The sequence below is a fragment of the Leopardus geoffroyi genome, chromosome E3, assembly GCF_018350155.1.
Source record: "Leopardus geoffroyi isolate Oge1 chromosome E3, O.geoffroyi_Oge1_pat1.0, whole genome shotgun sequence".
NCBI lineage: Eukaryota > Metazoa > Chordata > Mammalia > Carnivora > Felidae > Leopardus > Leopardus geoffroyi.
The window spans coordinates 416996-436071 of NC_059340.1; the positions used below are offsets into that span (position 1 = coordinate 416996).

The 19076-nt window shown below is 63.6% G+C and overlaps 1 protein-coding gene across 2 annotated transcripts in view; it reads right to left on the reverse strand.

Moving 5' to 3' along the window:
- PRKAR1B (protein kinase cAMP-dependent type I regulatory subunit beta) overlaps positions 1 to 19076 on the reverse strand; it is a 107203-nt gene that overhangs the window by 7188 nt on the left and 80939 nt on the right. For both annotated transcript variants that reach the window (XM_045460704.1, XM_045460703.1), the window contains exons 7-9: positions 17174 to 17332; positions 11345 to 11405; positions 6490 to 6611 (exon numbers count right to left, since the gene is read on the reverse strand). In XM_045460704.1, coding sequence (XP_045316660.1) covers positions 6490 to 6611; positions 11345 to 11405; positions 17174 to 17332 — 342 coding nt within the window. The remainder of the gene's footprint in view (positions 1 to 6489; positions 6612 to 11344; positions 11406 to 17173; positions 17333 to 19076) is intronic.

The window sequence follows — 19076 nt, forward strand, 5'->3', positions numbered from 1 at the left end:
CACCATCTGGGGGACACCAATAACGGGGGAGTCTGGGGGGGAGCAGGGAATTATGGGAAATCTCTATCCATTCAGCTCAACGTTGCGGTGAATCTAAAACTACCCCCTGGGGCGCCTGGGTGGCTCAGTCGGTTAAGCGGCCGACTTCGGCTCAGGTCATGATCTCGCGGTCCGTGAGTTCAAGCCCCGCGTCGGGCTCTGTGCTGACACCTCAGAGCCTGGAGCCTGTTTCAGATTCTGTGTCTCCCTCTCTCTGACCCTCCCCCGTTCATGCTCTGTCTCTGTCTCAAAAATAAATAAACGTTACAAAAAAAAAATTTTTTTTTTAAACTACCCCCTAAAAATGAAGTCTCAGGGCACCTGGGGGCTTAGTCAGGTGAGCGTCTGACTCTTGACCTCGGCTCAAGTCATGATCTCGTGGTTTGTGGGATCGAGCTGACAGCTCGGAGCCTGCTTGGGATTCTCTCTCCTTCTCCCCTGCCCGCCCCCCACCCCCCCAGCTTGTGAACACTCATGTGTCTGCGAGCACTCTCTCTCTCTCAAAATAAATAAATAAACTTAAAAAAAATCAAATCTTAAAAATCAGAGAGAGAGAGAGAACTTCTCTGAAATCCTGCTCGCTCTTATTCTGGGGGTCTGGCCGACGAGCCAGCAAGCACCCGTGACCTCGGGCAGCCCCGCGCCAGGCCCGCAGAACAACGGTCCGGGCCAATCGCTATCCCCGGATGCAGACTGGAGGCCACTTCCCTCTGTTGGTTTCCGTCTGCAGAACGTTTCCTGCACCTCAGGCCCCGCCCCAACCTGCCCAGCACACCCTCTCTCCGGCGGGACCGTCCCTGCTACCTCCTGGCCCCAGGGCCCCCGGCTACAGGGCCCTCCTGCCGAGGCCCGGCCCTCCTCCACGCGGACCCAGGGCCAGTCTGCGCCAACGGACTGGGGCCACTTCCCTCCTTGGCAAGTAAACACAGAAGCGCCCGTAGCTGCTGTCCCCGCCCCGCCTCGGCCTGGCACGCAAGGGCATGGCACCAGCCCAGCCACGAACGGCCCTGGGCACAGAAGGACATGCCCACGGGGGAGGTCTCCTCCCCATCCCCCAAGATCCCGGTGAATCGTGCGTGCCCACCAGCCTGGTCCGTGTGTCTGAGGGGCCAACAGGGCCTGTCCCCGGACAGACCGTGGCCTCGGGAGCAGTGGTTATGCCTTTGCTCCAACACTGTGGACGTTTACAAAATTAACTTACTAAGAGAGCAGATGAACCAAATCTGGGGTTTCCGTGACAATGTCTCCCCAGCCGCCAGCCGGTGGGCCTCAGGGGGTCCTCCTGGGCATGCAAAGTCAGGCCCGCCCACCTCCTTGCCAGTTCTGGAGACCAGGAGCCGGGAGGCAGGTCTGGAACAGCTGGGGGCCTGGCCAGTTCTGCACCCGCTCGCCCTCTCTCTGCCCGGAGCCCAATCCCTGAGGAGGCCTGGACGTGGTGGGTCCCACCTGGTGTGCCTGCCGGCTCTTTGGGAGGGAAGTGGTCTAGAGAACACGGGGCCACGCCCACCCCACCGGCGGCCACGGGTCAGGCCCCGGGAGGACCCAGGGGCTTTGTACTCTCCGGGTCTGTCGGCCGGGTTTACCAGACCGACCTCGCTCATCCACTGAGGATGTTTTCAAGAGCTCTGGGGGTCTGGTGTCGTGGGGATTCAGACACAGCAGGTGTACGCACAGAGCCGGGAGACCACCTTGCCCAGGAGGGGCACTGCTCCGGCACAGAGACCCTCAGGGCTCAGGCGAGGCCCCCGGTCTTGCAGCCCAGCCCTGCCTTCCCGGCTGGGCTCCCACCGGACGGCAGGCGTTCATGACTCACCAAGTGTCTGTAGGGCCGTTTCCCGCACCTGTGCAGGGCAGGGGGTCTCCACCAGCCTCGGCCACACCTCGGGGACCAGCGGAGAGAAGACGGATAAGCAAACCCCACGACCATCTTCCAAAATGGAGTGGAGACACTCAGCCAGGCAAAGGCATGAGGGCGGGGGCCCGGCCCCACTTACTGACTGGAGGAAAGGAGGCCAGCCACACAGAGCCCCCAGCCCATGCTCCCTACGGCAGCCGCGTCTGCAGGCGCCCAGGGCCCTGCACCTGCCCGGCACCCGGGCCTGGGCCTCAGGGGCCCCACACCCCCTGCACAGACACCTGTCTATTCCAGAAAAGCCGACAGGCACGTCAGTTGGGGTTCTCCAGACAGACAACCAATGGGACGTATATGTGTAGAGAGACGTCGAGCCCAGGAATTGGCTCACGGGACAGTGGGGACCGCGAGTCCAGAATCTACAGGGCCGGCCGGCGGGGGGTGTCTCCCCCGGGGGGACACGCGGGTCTTTCTTCTCTCAAGAAAAGCCTTCAACTGACTGGCTAAGGCCCACCCCTTCACTCACCAGCAGCTGATGTCCATGCTAGTCCCATCTGAAAAATACCTTCGCAGAAACATCTAGACACCCGGGGACCGCGGCTTGGTCAAGCCGACCCATCAAACTGACCCTGACCGCAGGGAGCCGCGGGGCCCGGGCCCCTTTCCCGCCATCTCCCTGTGCGCAGACCAGCCCCGCTGTGCAGGGGAGCTCACAGGCGGCCCAGGAACCGGGGGTTAACCCACTCCACTGTGTGTGTGTGCTGTTCGCCAGCTGAAAGAGGACAGCTCAAACCAGACTGGCCACGCGCCCGAAAGCTTCCGCAAGAACATGGGCCACGCGCGCCTCGCCTCGCCCCAGGCCTGGCCTGGGGGGGTGGGGGGGTCTCTTCTCGTAAGGAAACATCAGCCACAGGATGGTCACTGGGGTTTCCAGAAGTCTCCAACCAACGGAACAGCCGTCGGAGGGAGAACGGCCGACCCAACAAAACACACAAGTAACACTACCTTCTGCTTCGTCCCACGACAATCTGGGTCGGCTCGGGTCAGATGGAGGCTGGCTTCCCCACCCGAGGCACCACTCAGACCAGGGAGCCACCGGGCAGCTCGCTGGGTGCTGTGGGGGAGCGAGGCTGGCAGGCTCGACCGAGGTGTGGCAGCTGTAGCCAGCGGGCCGCCTCTGGCCGTGTAGCCAACACCCAGGAAGCTGCATTTCAGGCCGAGAGCCTCGATTCCCGTGAACCCTGGGATCCCACCAGGACCTACCGGATTGGTTGATCACAGAGGAAAAGGGGGAAAAAATCCAAGTTGCCAAGGAGACAACTTCAAATACATTTCCAGGAGGGTCGGGTTACATTCCAGAGCCGGTGCACGAGCCCCTGCCCCCATGCACACGGAGGACGTTCCTGCACGGGGCCCCAGGCCCAGGGCAGGGCCCAGTGTCACTGTCACCCCACCGCCCTCCCTCGGCACCTTCTCCTTGAGACCCCGCAGGGAGCCACACAGGCCTGCCCCGGGCACAGCACAAGACCCAGAAAGGTCCCTCTGCATCGTCGCCCATCACCCTGTGTGAATCACAGAGGGCAGTGCCACCTCTAGGGCCCTAGAAATGAATGAGGGGTGCCCGGACCCTCTTGTGGGACGCACACATGTGCACACATCACGCGGGAGCAAGGAGCAGGACCCCGGCCACTGGGATGCAGGGCGGATGCTTGCTGGCTGTGTGGCCTTGGGCAGAGGCCCAGCCCTCCCCTGCCCCAGGAGGGACGCTGGCCCCCGACCAGGCCTCCCTGACAGGTGCCTGGGGGCTCACACAACGCCCGGCACACCCTGGGCTCAGAAAGTCCCAGCTCACGACATCGGATTAACAAACCAGGAGACCACTCCCCTCCCTGGAGCTGTGTGAGGGCCCCCCACCCCCTCGCCAATCTGTGCCCATCACACGCGTTTAATGCTTTTTTTTACCCGTGTCCTTGGACCCGGCTGGGAGGTCCAAGCCTTAGTCCACAGCAAATGATGGACAATTGTGTGGGCTGGCCAGAGTTACTCCCTCAGCTCGGAGACCACGACCCCTGAGACCATGAACCTCAAAGCCTGCGAGGCCGGCAGACCAGACACAAGGGCCGGGTGGGGACTGTGGCGAACAGGGGTCCTTTCCCACCCCCCCCCCCCCCCCCCCCCAGTCTGCCGATTGTGGCTAGGTGCCACACATTTACAGAGAAGTTAGATTCCAACTGTAACGAGAAAGACCTTGATTTTTAAACACTGGTAATTAATTCAAATGTTTTAAAAAACCACCACGCAGATGAATACAGACGCACCTCTGAGCCAAAGTGGCCCCGTGAGCACCAGCTTCTTATTAGTGAGTTGAAACCTAGGGCAGGAAAGGATTTGTGCCTTCGAGCCGGCACCACACCCTCCCCTTGGTCCCAGGTCATCAGAGGAGGGGCTCCACACGCGCACCCCTCACGGGGACACACAGGCAGTTTCAGGGGTTGGTGACTTAGAGCCACGGTCTGTCCCCCTCTCACCGGCCGCTCTCACCTAGGCACCTGCTAACGCCCGGGGACCACGGCTGCTCTCTGGAGGTGCAGTGGGCTGGACACCCAAGGTGGGGCGTCCTGTGCCCGGAGCTCAGGGCCCCACTGATGAGCTGAGCCGTGTGGGTGTCTCAGCACGGCCGCTGGTGCCAGGAAGGAGGCGCCCCCACGACCAGCCTGGGTGTCCCGGCGAGTCAGACCCCGCTTGTCCAGGAAGCAGCGAGGACCCTGAGGTTGGTCACATCCAATGGAGATTTGAGGGTGGGGTCCAACGAAGTGGTGGCTGGAGCGACCCCCTCCACCCCCTCCTGGACCTCATGTTCTTAACCGGGAAATGCCAGGCCCACACAGACCCAGAGAGGGTGTCACGTCCGAGGCCACAGCAGAGGGGACATCACCCACCAGCCCCTTTGAGGAGCAGGACAGGACCTCAAGGTTCTCCCCCCCCTCCCCACCGCCAAGCTCGTCACGGGAGGAAGAAGCCGGCGGGCACTCCCCTGGGACCGGCTCCACTCGCTGTCGACCTAGAATCAGAATTCATTCCGTTTTCTCCTTCCTTCCCTCTCCCTTCAGAAGGACTCGTGACTCACGCAGCCGAGAACTGCTGGGGCTGGGGTCCTCCAGAAAGATTCACACGGCTTCCAGGGAGCCTGGGGCGAAGGAGCCACACGTGCCCCCCACCGGCAGGCACCATGTGTCCCCGGTGGGTGGACGCGGGGCTGGGATGGGCGCGGGGCGGGGGTGGGTTGTGCCTCCGGTGCCCTGGCAGACCCACCTTCCAGAAATTTCAGGCGGGTGGCGGAAAGGGACCCTGACACGCCCTCCCGGGAGCCACACACCAGATTTGTTTCCTGTCCAGGTCTCACCCGTGCTGTTTGTGCTTCGTGTGCCGGCAGAGAGGGCTCCGCATCTCACCGGCACCGACGACCCGGCAAGGTCCCCTCTTGTTTTGTTTTTATTTTTAGAAACGTTTATTTTTGAGCGAGAGCGTGAGAGTGTGCGAGCAGGGGAGGGGCGGAGAGAGAGGGGGAGGGAGGGTCCCAAGCACACTCCCACACTCAGCACGGAGCCTGGCACGGGGCTCGATCCCGCGAACCGCGAGACCCTGACCAGCCCTGAACGGCTGTCGAGAGTCAGACGTACCGACGGAGCCCCCAGGTGCCCCTCCTTCGTTTGTTTTGGACCCAGAAAGTGGCCACTGGCGCCGAGCAGGCGTACTCTGCTGGCCGTGCAGAAACTCCAGCGTGGACGGCCTGCTCCGGACAGCGCCGGGCCCCCACGCTGCCCTGCCGAGGCCTCCCTCTCTCCGGTGGCAAGATGCACAGCTGAAGAATGTGTTTTAATGAGCATGAACGTGAAATCCTTCCGCCCCTGAGCGCCACGGGAGGAGGAAGCGAGCCCAACAGGCGGCGGCATACTTGTGGCCCCGCGTAATCGGTGCTGCCCCCCGCGAGGCGGGCCCCCCATTCATTCCGGGCAGCGTCTGGGTGGGGGCTCACCCCGGGGGTCCCAGCCCAGCACAGCCCTGGGGACGGGCAGCCACAGCAGCTGCTTGCCTCTGTCAGTGACAGGCGCGAGTGTGGCCGACACGGATTACGGCCCCAGCGCCAGCTGTCGCCGGGCCTCGTAAAAATGACTCACGCGCCTCCAGCCTGGGAACCGGGAGCCACTTTTAAAAACCAGCGTCTTCGTTTGAGGTCCTCGTGGATGGGCGCGTAGTCGTGAGAGACAGCACGGAAAGAAGCCACAGACATCTTTGTCCGCCAGTGACAACGCGCCACAGAACTTGAGGGGCCGCGCCACCCAGGGTCCCGACGTGGGTTCCGACTCTCCACCCCCACTGCGCACACGCTCGCGTTCGGTCCGGCACGACGTCCTCCCGGGGCACCGCACGCCTGGGGACCCGACGCCGTTTTCCAAGAGGAGAGTCTCGCTCCCGACTCTCCAGGGCGAGAAGACACGACGGCACGGCGTGAGGCCGTTAGCGGGGCAGAGGGCGGGGGGCTCGGGGTCGGCACACGGGAGCAAGGCGGACGGAGCCCCCGTGAGGGCGGCACTCACCTCCGTGATGATGAAGAAATCGTCCCCGGGCTCCCCCTGGACCACAATCTTCTCTCCGTCCTCAAACTGCACAGGCTCCAAGGCGTCAGCCACGGTCAGGCGCTCCCACTTCTCCAGCGACTCTAGAGGGGGCGACAAGGGGACCGTCACTGCGGCCTCGCCCCTGCCCTGCACCCGAGCGCTCGCTCAGCAAGTGCCGCGGATCGGCAGCGAGGGACCCGGGGCGCGTCTGTGCGCTGGGAGGGCCTGGGCGTCGCAGCACTAAGTCGGGCCCGGGGGGGGCCCCGGCCAGCGCGCCCGCCGAGCACTGAGGCCACGACGCGGTTTAACGCGAGCCTGCTCGGAACCACCACCGGCTGGGAAGACGCTTCGTCACCGCTCGCTGCGAGGCTCCGCATGGCTCGCCTTCCGTTATTTCAGGTCAACACACTTAATTCCAACTCAGGCTTCTCGGCACAGCTTGCAAGACCTGTGTCCCCTGCCGCCCCTCCCCACACCTCCCCTTCCTGGTCACTGTCCATCCGTAGCCCTCAGGAAGGGAAAAAACACCCAATAGGCCCCGTACGCTCCTTCTGTAAGAAAATAACGACTGCCTGATTAACTATTTCTTTCTCGGCAGAAGAAACCTCCCCGGCCTAGACTCCTCAGATGCTGCTTAAGTGGGTCAGCGGCTAAAAATACAAAGCAAAGCATTTATTTTAGAACTAGGTTAGGAGCGGGATTTCTCCACTTTAAGACGCCTGCCAGTGCTTCTCGTAGCAAAGGACCGGCTTTCGGGGAGCCGTCCGTGCACGCGCCCCACCGGCCCGCCTGGAGAGGTCTGCAAGGCCGGCGGGGCCGCTGGGGAGTCAGAAGCCGGGCTTTCCCACTCAGCCCTGCACATCCACCGCCAAAGACCGAACAGAGCAGCGGCCTCAGGAGCGGCACGAGCGGTGCTCGTCGGAGGTGGGCGCGGGCGGGCCGGCCGGCCAACGCGGAGGTCTTGCCCGTGGGTTCCGAGCGAGAGCCACGAGTCACGCTGCTGGGGGGACGTCTGTCCCCGCGTGTCTCTTCAGCAGGTTCCTCGTTACACCTGAAACGTGACGCTCCGAGGCCTGAACGTCGACTCGCGAAGCTGCGTCCCGTCAGAAGACGCCAGGAGACGGCGGTTTCTGGGCCCCGATCACTGAACGGGCTCTTCTCTGAGGCAACTCAGGAAACAAGCCCCGGGAGTGGTTCTTCTGCTGTGCACAGCCCGACCCTCCAGGCAGCACGGGCCCCTTTCCCGAGTGGGACGGTCAACGCTGCACCCGCACAGGATGCAAACGGAGGCAGGCGTCCCTCCGCTGTCACACACGTCCTGCAGCCGGAGCCCGAGAGCCAGCGGGCGTGTGGCCCGCAAGCAGGACACGGGGAGGCCGGGGTGGCTTCTGCGCTGACACCCACCTTCCAATGCCGGAGGGCTCCGTGCAGCTGGGTGACTGAGGGCCAAGGGGCCAGTCTTGGGGTCGCTCTGCCCGGCGGCCACGGAGAAGCGCTGGCTGGCGACGGGTTCATCGGAGGGAACAAAGCTTCTGCGTGCAGCTGAGCAGAGCACTGAGGGCGCCTGGCACACAGTAAGAGCAGGAGGGATCGGAAGGCGAGCGGGGCGCTTGGGCTCCGAGGGAACGGGAGACGGTGAGGGACCAGGGGGCCCCAGGCCCGGGGATTTCTCGTGGGGCTAAAACACCCCTCCTCCCAGCCTCCGTGAGACCCCGAGGACCCGCCCACGAGGCTGCCGAGTCTCGTGTCGCCGAGTGCGACACTGACCCATCAGCACAGCACCCCTTCGTATGACGCGCCCAGACCAGGCACCTGCAGAGACGGGCTCGTGGGCACAGGGCCTCCCCCGGGGGTGACAAGAAGGTTCTGGAACCAGGGAGAGGGGGTGGGGGCACAACCCTGAGCGCAGACGCCCCGAAGGGAAAGACTCTGGGACAGCGGATGCACTCGTACCACAAGAGCACGAGGAAACGAGACCCTTCTCTGTTCGTTTCGCGGGACCTCAGAGGGTGCGGGGTCGCGCCGTGGCATGCGCCCCAACCCCGGGGGTCGGACGTCCTGCGGCGCCCTCCCTGGCAGGCCTACTTGATTGCTTTTGGTTAAGTTACTCAGATTCGCTACAAATAACTCAAGAAACGGAACGAAGCGTAAAGAATGTGAAAAAAGTGCCGAATGCCACCGTACGTCACATCGCCTGGCCGAGCGCATCTCCAGTCGTAGATCCAGACGGGAGGGTGGACAGAAGACGGTCACGGATGTTTTTACAAACGTGACCACCAGACGCTTCCAACGTAAAGTCTTAAAGTTTACGCTGCCTGAATTTAACACCAGGCAAAGAAACCAAGAGTCTCTCTCTGTGTCTTTCGAGGTAAGATGCTTTCTTCTCCAAAACATTCCCCTAAAAGCGATCACGAAAAACACTAACTCAGTGGTCAGGTTTCACACACACTGATGCAGATGGAACGCCCACTTTCTGGGTCCAAAGGGGTAGAAAACAGGCCATTTCAATTTTTCTTGATGTTTATTCATTTTTGAGACAGAGACCGAGCGTGAGCAGGGGAGGGGCAGAGAGAGAGGGAGACACAGAATCCGAAGCGGGCTCCAGGCTCCGAGCGGTCAGCACAGAGCCCGACGCGGGGCTCGAACTCACGAACCCATGAGATCATGATCTGAGCCGAAGTCAGACGCTCAACCGACTGAGCCATGCAGGCGCCCCCAAAACGGGCCATTTCATGTGGCTCGACTTGACACCCTGAACTGCAGGCAGGCTCCGTGTCGAGGGAACAGGTGGCCCCGCCTGGCCTCCCTCCCGTGTTGGTTTTCGCTCCCCGGTGTGGGCTGAGAAGGAGCAGACACACCCATCCCATCCAGGGTCTTCTGAGCCTGCCTCCGGGGCGCTGGCCCTCCTGCTCTGGGCGCTGCTTTGTGACCTGCCTCGATCGATCGAATGCCTCCGTGTGGCTCTGCCCTTCCTCCGCCCGCAGCAGCCACAACCCCCGGGCGCTCTCCTGGGCTCGGTGACGTGCCCTCCCCGGGGACCTGCTCCGCGCTCGATCTCGTCCATCCGTCATTTGGAAAAAAAGTTATCGCGACAGTAGCGCACGTGACGTAACCCAGCAACATCCGTCCTGCGCAAAATCACGCGAAGGTTTTGTCACGATCGCTTCAGATCCGTTTGTTAAGGTTTTAAAATTTTTAGTTTGTTATTAGTGAAGCGTGGTTGACCGTAGCATCACTGATAAAACGCCAGCGCCCTGCACAGGGCGCCCAACCTGACTTCCGCCTCCCTCCCCGCGGCTACGACGTCCCAGGACCCGGCGGCAAGATGGCTTCGCGGGCCGCTGCTCTCTGGGCGGACGTGTGTACTAGACGAGCCCTGTCCTGGACTGGATTTCTGTTTCTGTGGCCGTGCTCTCTTCCTAACTGGGTTCCTTCCGTGTGTGGCTGGCTCTCAGCCTTTCTTGGTACTGCCGGCACCTATCCCAGTCCCAGTCTGTTCGGCCGCGGTGGCCTTTCCCCCCCACACGGCCACGCTTGGTGCAGGGGGTGCGGGTGGGGCTTCCTCCTGACCTGCCCCCCAGTCCTCCGCCGGAAGGGCAGGCGGCGGGCACCCCCACCCCGTGTCTCTGCAGCCTGGACAGCGGGCCCCGGGCAGAGGGGAGCCCAGCTGGGAGCCAGGGCTGCTCCGGTGCCGGGTCAGCCCGGCGTCCCTACGGGCTCACGCCGCGCAGGGAGGGGAGCGCCCCGATCCTGTAACCTCATCCGCGAGCCTCAGCCCCAGTGCCGGACTCACCCCCAGTGCGTTTTGTTTGCTTCTTTTCCTTCCTTGCCCCAGCACGCCCTTCCCCATCCTCACCCAGAAGGCCATGGGGACTGCTGCTGGACAGTGGTTTCCAGAGGTTCCCGGAGGCTCGGCACTCAGCTGTCCCTCACCCTCCCAAGCGGGGCCCCGCCCGTGGGCGAGCACTGCCCTGCGTACTTGCGTTTCACTTGATTAAAATGGGACAAAATTAAAATTCGGTTCCTCGGGCACACCAGCCACAGGTCAAGTGCTCAACGCAGAAAGGACCGTCACCACGGCTGAAGGTTCTCCCTGACGGGATCGGCCGGCTACAAACGGTGGCCCCTGTGTATGTCACAGCTACTCCAAAGCACTGAAGACTCTTGCTGGTGAGAGTTCTGTGGACAGTGCTGGAAATCGACTGAAATGCAGCCAACGTGTTTATCAGACCACAGGGCAAGAAAGGGCAGTGAATGCACCAGGGGAAACCCACTTGGGAAAAAAAAACAAATCAGGCCCGGGAATGCTCGACACCGGGGACCACGTTTACTAGAACACGAAACGGGTCTCGAAACTGACGGATACAGAGGAAGGGCTGATGGGGACACCGAAAGCAGAGGGACGGACAGGCAGAGCACGCGGGACGAGGGCACAGACGGCCCAGGAGAGGAGGACGGTGCCCGGCGGATCAGACACGGAGCTCTCGGTGCACGTGGACAGACACACGCACGTGCACGTGTGAGTGTGGCTGTGTGTGCACACGTGTGTGAGCGTGCCTCTGTGAGTACATGCACGGGCACGTGTGCAACTGTACCTCGCGGGTGCATACGCGTGTGAGCGTGCGTGCAAGCATGCCCACGTGGGTGCATACGTGTGAGCCATGCCTGTGAGGGTTCACACGTATGCCTGTCCCGAACCCACACGTCGCCCAGAGGGCTGAACCTTCCAGGCACACGGGGAACACGGAAATGGCTGGACCCGGGCAGGCAGGACTCAGATGAGACCGGAGGAAGCTACCAGCACAGGCTCGCGCACGGCGTGGGGGCCACTGACCCAGGATGGAGACCTTGCTGAGAAACTCCTCGTACATCTTGCGTTTTCTCAGGGTGCTGCCCTGTTCCAGAGAAAGGAGAAGACAGAAAAGAAGGTGGGTCTTGGTGCCCGAATCATCTTGACATTTCCAAATTTCCCCAAACGACTCTGAACTCTTAAAAGGAAACCCTTTGACCATTCCGTGTCCCGCAAGCCCCTCAAAGACCCCAGCCAGCACCTCCTCCAGGCAGCCGCGCCTCCCCTGGCCGCCGACAGTGACCTCATCCAGCCCGGGCCGGTGACTGGTCCGCACGACGAGCACCCAGCCAACCAGAATCCTGCACTGGGGTTTCCACGTGTTCAAGGCAGATGTCCCCAAGGCGGGATCGCAAGGGGTACTGTCTGAGCCGGGCTCACCGCACCCCCACCCTTCCCCCCAACACACACACACACACACACACACACACACACACACACACACACACCTGGAGAGGCTCTGGGGCTGGCGGCACAACTGAGCGTGTGATACGCTAAGGGAGGGAGTAGCCGACATGGGTCAAGTCCCCGGGCTGGTCGTGCCTGAACCTGGGGCCTGGTGACAAGGGCCAATGAGTCGCGTCTTTCCCAAGCAAGTGCTGGCTGAATAAGATAAAACCAGCAGACAGGGCCCTGTCAACCTCCGCGTGAATTAGAAATGAAAATCCACTCCAAAAAGTAGAAGCTGAACGCGAATGGGAAAAGGGCACCCACTTCCTCGAGCACGCATCCCAAGTGAAGGAGGCGGCGGCCCAGCCTTCCAGCAGCCAGCACCAGCCCGGCAGGTAGAGAGCAGTCTGGACTTTATCTCCTCGGCCTGCTGCCCACGGCCTTTGCACAGTGTACGCACTCCACAACTGGACATGGCTGCGCCACCACTAAGTCCTGTTAAGCACCGCACGTTCAGAAAACGGGGACATGCTCTCCACCGGCAGAGCAGCAAGCCTGGTCTGGTTAAATTCAAACGGCCTCATCCATCACCTGGGACGTGAAAAGGATGGGTCGACCGCAGACCCGACACCTGGTATGGAGAGAGGAGGGAGGAGGGAGGACAGCGACGGTGAGAATGTGCTCGGGCCCGGGCAGCAGCAGAAACCCAAAACGCTCAGGCCCACCTCAACCTCGCGAGAGTCCCGTGAGACAAGGGCACGGTGACCCTCATCCCCAGACGAGGAAGCAGGCTCGAGGGGCAAGCAAATGCCTAGACTGGGATCACAGGAGCAGGAATGGAACCCAGGCTGGGTCCGACACATCCCACCGCTTGGTGACGATGGTGGTGATGGTGGCGAAGGTGATGGTGGGGCGGACAGTGACGATGGCGGGGGCAGCAGCGACGACCTTTGCCAAGTACGGCGGTGGAGGGTGGAGGGCCGATGGGGCGGTTCGGGAGACTCCCGTTCCACATCCACATCACCCGTGACCTCCCACGCTCTTAGACCAGTCTCACCACCTCGGGGCCTCGGTTTCCCCAACAGGAGAGCGGTCGGTCAGCACCACGTTCCCTGTGTCTTCGACCTGGGCTTCTCCCTACCTTCCTCCAAACTGCCCACATCCTCACCTCAGCCCAGAAGGCTCCTCGTCTGCTTCCCACCGAGACGCAGAGGGAGAGCCATCCGCCTCAGAATGACCCCCCCCCAGCCCCCCCATCAGAGATGGGGCTGGAACCTCTGCAAACAGGCCCTCGCAGCTGCCCAGACGCCTGATCTGGGAAGAGGTGAGCCCAGCTCAGACGTCCCCAGTGCTGCTAAGACCGGCGCCTCGAAGGATCAGCTCTCTCCGTGACCCTGGGGTCGCCACCAGTCTCCACTCTACGGGGAGGTGTGCAGGTCAGGGAGAGGTCGTAACCTGCTTGTGGCCACTAACAGGCGTGGTCGGGGGCAAAGCAGGACGTCGGTGTACAACTGGTGTTCATGCCACAGAGATAGAGACATGCTGGGCATCCTCCCCCTGCAGAGGGCACCCACTGCGTGCGGTCCTGGACCACGGTACGCTGGGCATCACCCCTCCCCTGAAGCGCCAGGCCGCCCGGTGGCTGAGCAGAGCCGGGACCACCCAGCCCTCAGCCTCCCAATTCAGGGTGTCACCACTACACCCACAGCCTCCTGAGGCTCAACCCAAAGAAATGCTGAGAACGTTCTAGAGCATAAGGTCGTTTTCGGACAGGCCCTCTTCAGGTAGGGGTGGGGGGTGCTCCGTGCCCACAGAAGGGGCTGGAAACTGGGGGACCGGTGGCCCTCCCCCCGCAGGGCCTGACATCTGAAGACAGAGGCAGCCCAGGCTGACACCAGGAGGGCCTGTCCCCAGCGCACGGAGTGCGCTCAGGAGCCGTGGGTAGGTACAGAGCTCTGCCACCGCCTGGTCGGTGCAGCCGCCCACGGGGCCACTGGAGGCCCGGCCTTACCATTCTGCAGTGAGAACCTCACGGTGCCTGACACAGGGCACAGGGACCGATGGCAGGCGAGGGCAGTGTTGGGAGGCCGCTCCAAGAGGCCAGCACAGGGAGTCCACTGGGGCGGACACCCCTTGTCTCGTGGCCACACAGACACGGGACGCATAGGAGAAGGTGGGAGACTTGGGCGAGCCGGGATGGGAAGGGCGGTGCTGAGCGTGGGAGGCGTTGGGGGCGGGGGGCAGGGCAGGCCCCAGGCAGGCCAACGGAGGCTGCGGTGTGCACCTTTCCCCAGCTCAGGGCATCCAGGACTTGGGAGCTGCACGCACACGTGACGCAGGAGGGGCGTCCGGACAGCCCTGGGTCTGACCGCCGCCCCCCCCGACTAGGCGTGCGGGCAAACATTCCCACTTCCGGCCTGTTTCCTCGGCTGCACAAGTCCCTCCCCAGAGGGTCCCGTGAAGGTTACGGGAGCCCAGGCCTCCCCGGCACCACAGAGGCTACAAGTCCCGAGTTGAGAATCCACACAGAGGCCCACGGTCATCCCCGGGGCCCTCCATCCGGCCAGGCCCCAACAGGGCCAGGGGACCCAGCCAGCCGTCCACCTCCCTGCCAGACGACACAGCACTGAAGGGGCTTCTGCCGGGCCGCGGCTGGTGGCCAAGGCGAGGACGCAGAGCCAGGCGGCCCGTGGCAGAGCCCAGGGCGTTTCCAACACCGTGGCCGCCATTGTGGCCGGTGTGGATGCTCAGCCCGGGCCACCTGACGTCCTCGCCGGCCTCGCTGTGGAGAACACATTTCTTCTGAAAAACCACCGATGGTTCCCACAGCCCTCCCAGCAAGGATGCCACCCAGTGGAAGACAGGCCCGACTCTGCCCAGGGACCTCGGACACTAAAGGCCAGCGTAGCTGGGTCCAGCCGTCTCCTGCTGCAGGACAGCTCACGGGAGGAGACTGGCCGCAGCGGCCGACCGAGGCGCCCCCCGCCTTGGGGTGGCTTCCCGCTGTGATGGAGACTTTGGGGGAGGGTGGGTGGGAGCCCGGGGGCCTGTTCACAGCTGAGCGGGAGGCAGCTCTGAGAGTCTGCAGCACCCCTCGGTGCAGGAGAGGCTGGCGTGGGACTCCGCTTCCCGGGTGCATGGTGGCCCAAGGAGATTCTCCGCGTTCTCCACGCAGGGGAAGCCGCCGGCAGACCAGGACGTCCCCTCGCTGCAGATGGGGGGACAGAGCCTGGCCCGGCTCAGTGGTGGCGGCCGGGCGGGCTGGCCTCGCCGAGCTCTGTCCGTGCCTCCGCACCACACGGAGCAGCAGAGGGAAGGGAAGGGACGTTCACGGGAACTTTCCAGATCAGACGTCCTGAATCCCTGGGGACACCACTGGCACCCTCCCCCCCCACCCCCGCGCCCCATCCATGGCGTGTCCCAGCTCAGCGCTAAGCGGATGCATGATGGCGGGGCCACTCTGCATGATGGGTGCCTCCAAATCTGTCCAGACCCAGGACGGACGCTAAAACGGATGCCCTCTGGCAGGACACTCCCTTCCGAGGCGGCCGGCACTTGCCATGTTCCTTCCCCAGACTCGGAGGCTCTGCGGACTCGCGGCACAGCTGTGGCTATTCTTAGCACACGGGGCTTCAGAATGAAGACAGAGGAAGTGCCAGCTGCCTGGGTGGTTTGGGAACTTCCCTGAATACAAGGTTCCAGCCACAAAAATCCCACAGCCCAGAAGGACTCAGCACTGACGATGGCGAGAAACAGTGGCTTATGCAACACGGGCCAGGTGTGTGGGGAGGGGCAGAGGCTTCTGGGTCCGCTCCCAAACCTGCCCGGGGCCGGGAGGGGGCGGGGGGCAGGAGGTGGGGGTCAGGGCACCACCCCCCCACCGGGCAGCTGGCCTCTCCCAGGAAAAGAGGTGCCGGCAGGTGGAGGACAAGAGCAGAGAGCACGGGCTGGGCTCCAGGACGCAGGGACGTGTAGCTTTCTCCCAGCGTATCCGGGGCTCTGCATCTCCCGTACGCGGTGGGCGCTCCCTCGATGCTTGCTGAGTGCACGGAGGGCGCTTCCTCACACGCACGGAGCCCGATCAGACCACGACCCCCGCGACGGCACTGCACCCTCCCTGCGTCACGCAGACCCGGTGTTACAGCGGGACCAGGACGGGTCGGGGGCGCAGGTGTTCCCAGGACGAGGGGCAGTCTGGGCCGGGCCCTAACCCCAGGCTCCCACCTGACTGAGGCCTGGGGCTTCTCGAAACTGCCTGTGGACCGAAGCCAGGCCTCCCCAGAGCGTCCCCAGGTCACAGCCCCCACCCCGCGCCATCACCGGGACACAGCCTAGCCCTGCAGGGCACGTGCGGGACACCAAAGGTCTCCAGGCTGGGGGCTGGTCTCCCTCACCCTCCCAGGGTCAGGATGTTTCCATGCCCCCCAGGACGGCCCCCCGTCCATTGCGGAAGCCGCTCTGGGGGCCCCCCTGCACACTCGGGTGGGAGCTGAGGGCTCTGTGGGGGTGGTGAGCCCACGGACCGCATCCCCCACGGGACCCCTGCGTCCCCATCCATGGTGGTAACCCCGCTGCTCCCTCTGTCCACTCAAGCCCGGACACTCCTCTCCCGGACACGCTGGTTCCTTCTCAGATACCTCTGCTCAAACGCCAACTCATCACGGGAGGGGGGCTTGGGGCCTTTCTAGAAAACAGCAGCCCCTCCGTGCCTCCCAGTCGCCTCCACCCCATTCTCAGCTTTATCTTCCTCCAAGGAACTGTCATCACCTGAGGTGTGTGTTTGTCCCCTGACTCCCCCACTAGCACGAGGGAAGCTTCCCAAGGCCGGTGCGGCACCAGTGGTATTCCCGGGTGGGTCTCAGCACCACGAACACGTGTGCAGGATGGGCACTGAGTGGGCACAGGCAGGGCCTCCCCGGCTCCCAGATCACCTCTGGGAGCCCCCTGTGCATCTGCCATGCCCCCGATGGTACAACAGGGGACCTGTGCCCACCCTGCACCAGCCAAGAGCGGACATGGCTACACACGAGAGAGAGAGAGGCAAAAACGCCTGAGGGTTGATCCCTGCGTGAGGATGTGTGCAGCCAATCGGTCTGGTCCCGCTGTGCCGGGGCCACCACAGAGCCAGGCTCCTGGATCTCTTTGCTCTACCCCCTTGGTGAATGGGTTTCGACTCTCAGTCACCTCGTGATCCAGGGTGGCAGCGAGAGCTCCAGCCATCACGACCCCATTCCAAACAGCTAAAAAGAGACAGGGAAGGAAGGCAAAGGAGCCTCCCCAGCTACCTGCTTGCCTTTTAAGAGGTTTCCAGAATCTCTCCCACACTTTCCACCCACCCCACTGGCCCTTAACTATCACCCTCCCTTGGATAAAGCTAGGGTTCCCGACAGATGCTTGGCTGCCGGTGTGCCGGGTGCCGCTCACCATGAGGATGCGCCGGTAGCTGTCCCGGTCAATGCCCCAGAGCTTGAGGTCCGTCTTGGCTTTGACGGTCGCTGCCCTGGGGGTGCCGTAGATGAGCGCCAGCTCCCCAAAGCTGCCCCCTTCGCTGATGCTCGTCACCCACTCTCCATTCACGTATACCTTCAGGGGACAGAGAGAGAAATGTCAGAGATGTCCCAGGGGACACGTGGGGTCACGCCGGCGCGTCCCACACCGGGAGCCCTCCAGAGGGGGACGCCCACCAGAGGGGACCCGGCAAGGACCTCGCCTGCCTGGGCACGGCCTGGACCTCTGCCAGCTTTGCTGCCCGTCGCACTCCCAGCCCCGCACAGAGCCCCGGCTGGGCGGGGGCGATGGCACCTTCTGAGTCCCGGCCCCAGTTGTCGGCGAGACGGGCCGGAGGTGAAGGGGAAAGCACCACCCAGGGCTCCTGGTCCGAGCAAAGCCCTGCCTGCGTCCCCGGCCGGCCTTCGATTCGATTCCTCGGCCGCCTGAGGCGGGCCTTGGGGCCTGCCTCCCCAGCCGCACACTCAGGGCTTCCTCAGGGCGCCCCTGCGGACGCCCTCCGGGTCTCTGCCCGGCGCCCCCACCTCCAACCAGCGCGCGGGCCCGGCCTGGCCCGGAAGCAGCCATGTTGGCAGGGCCTGCCCTGCCCGGGACAGCGCCAGGCTCCCTGGGCCTGCGGTCAGTGGAGACGCTGCTGGGGCACCGACGAGACGAGGCTGTGCTGAGAAGGGCCCTTTCAGCCCGCGTGCGTACTCGGCACAGTGCCCCCACTATGACCGACCCTGCACGTTCCGGACCGCTCAAGAATGGCGAGATTGTTCATTATGTGGTGCCGATCGGGTTCCTATAAACTGACACAACACACGCATTATCCCCCAGCGTGTCAATGAGCTTTAAGAACAGCTCCCATTGGCAAAATGGGTGCGCGTCGGGAAAGAATGGGTTGCGGTGAATCACGGGCGTGATTCTTGCCGGCATCAACGACACATTATCTGCCCTACGGCTGACACCCAGAAGCGCGTGTCTGCAAGGAGACGCCATGCAGGTGAGAACCCCGCGTTCCGTGCGAGCGAGGGTCAGGGGAGACCCGGCCGACCAAGAGGGGTGGGCGTGGCCCGAGGCACAGTGAGGCCCAGGAGCAGGGGCTCGGCCCTCGCCTCCCGCAGGGAAGTCTGGGCAGCGGGGCCCCTGGGGGAAGAGACGCCAGGGTCCACACAACGAGGCCCTCGAGGAACGAGAACAGTGTCCCGTCCTTCCCACGAGGCAGGGAACAGGCCACCTTGCTCTGCCACAGACGTGCAGGGATGCAGGAGTTTTCAGGGTGCGGGGACATCCTCCAGAACGTGCACCCCTGGTTTTCTCAAAGGGGACCCGGGGCCCATGGAGAGGGGGGCAGTGACCACCTATCGGTGTTCCCGGTGACCCAGGCACAGCCGGGCCAGCCCTCCCCGCACTGGGCTTCCTTGCGGTGAAGTCCTGGCCACGGAGGCGTGACTCCCCCAGCAGCCACGTGCATGGACCCCAGGTGCATAGCTCCAGGACGCCCCAGACATCTCCAGGTCCCCTCCAGCAACCACGGCCCCTCGGGAAGCGATCGGGGGCACGTGCCTCTGCCCTCGCCGTGCGCTACGGGGCCCAGCTGGCTGCTCGGCACAGCCGTGGAGCGGGCACCCATCCTGCAGGACGCAGATGGTTCCTGTGACTCCTCCAGGGGGAACGTCGGGCTCGGGTCGTGGGTCGGAGGTCGGGAGACTTTGCTGACAGTCTGGGGAGGCGGGTGGGCCTGTTTCTTGTGCCTCAGGGGGCACAGAAGCCACCTGCCTCCATCGGCTGCCGGCAGGGCCAGCCGCCCAACAGACAAAAGAGCACAGGGACCCAG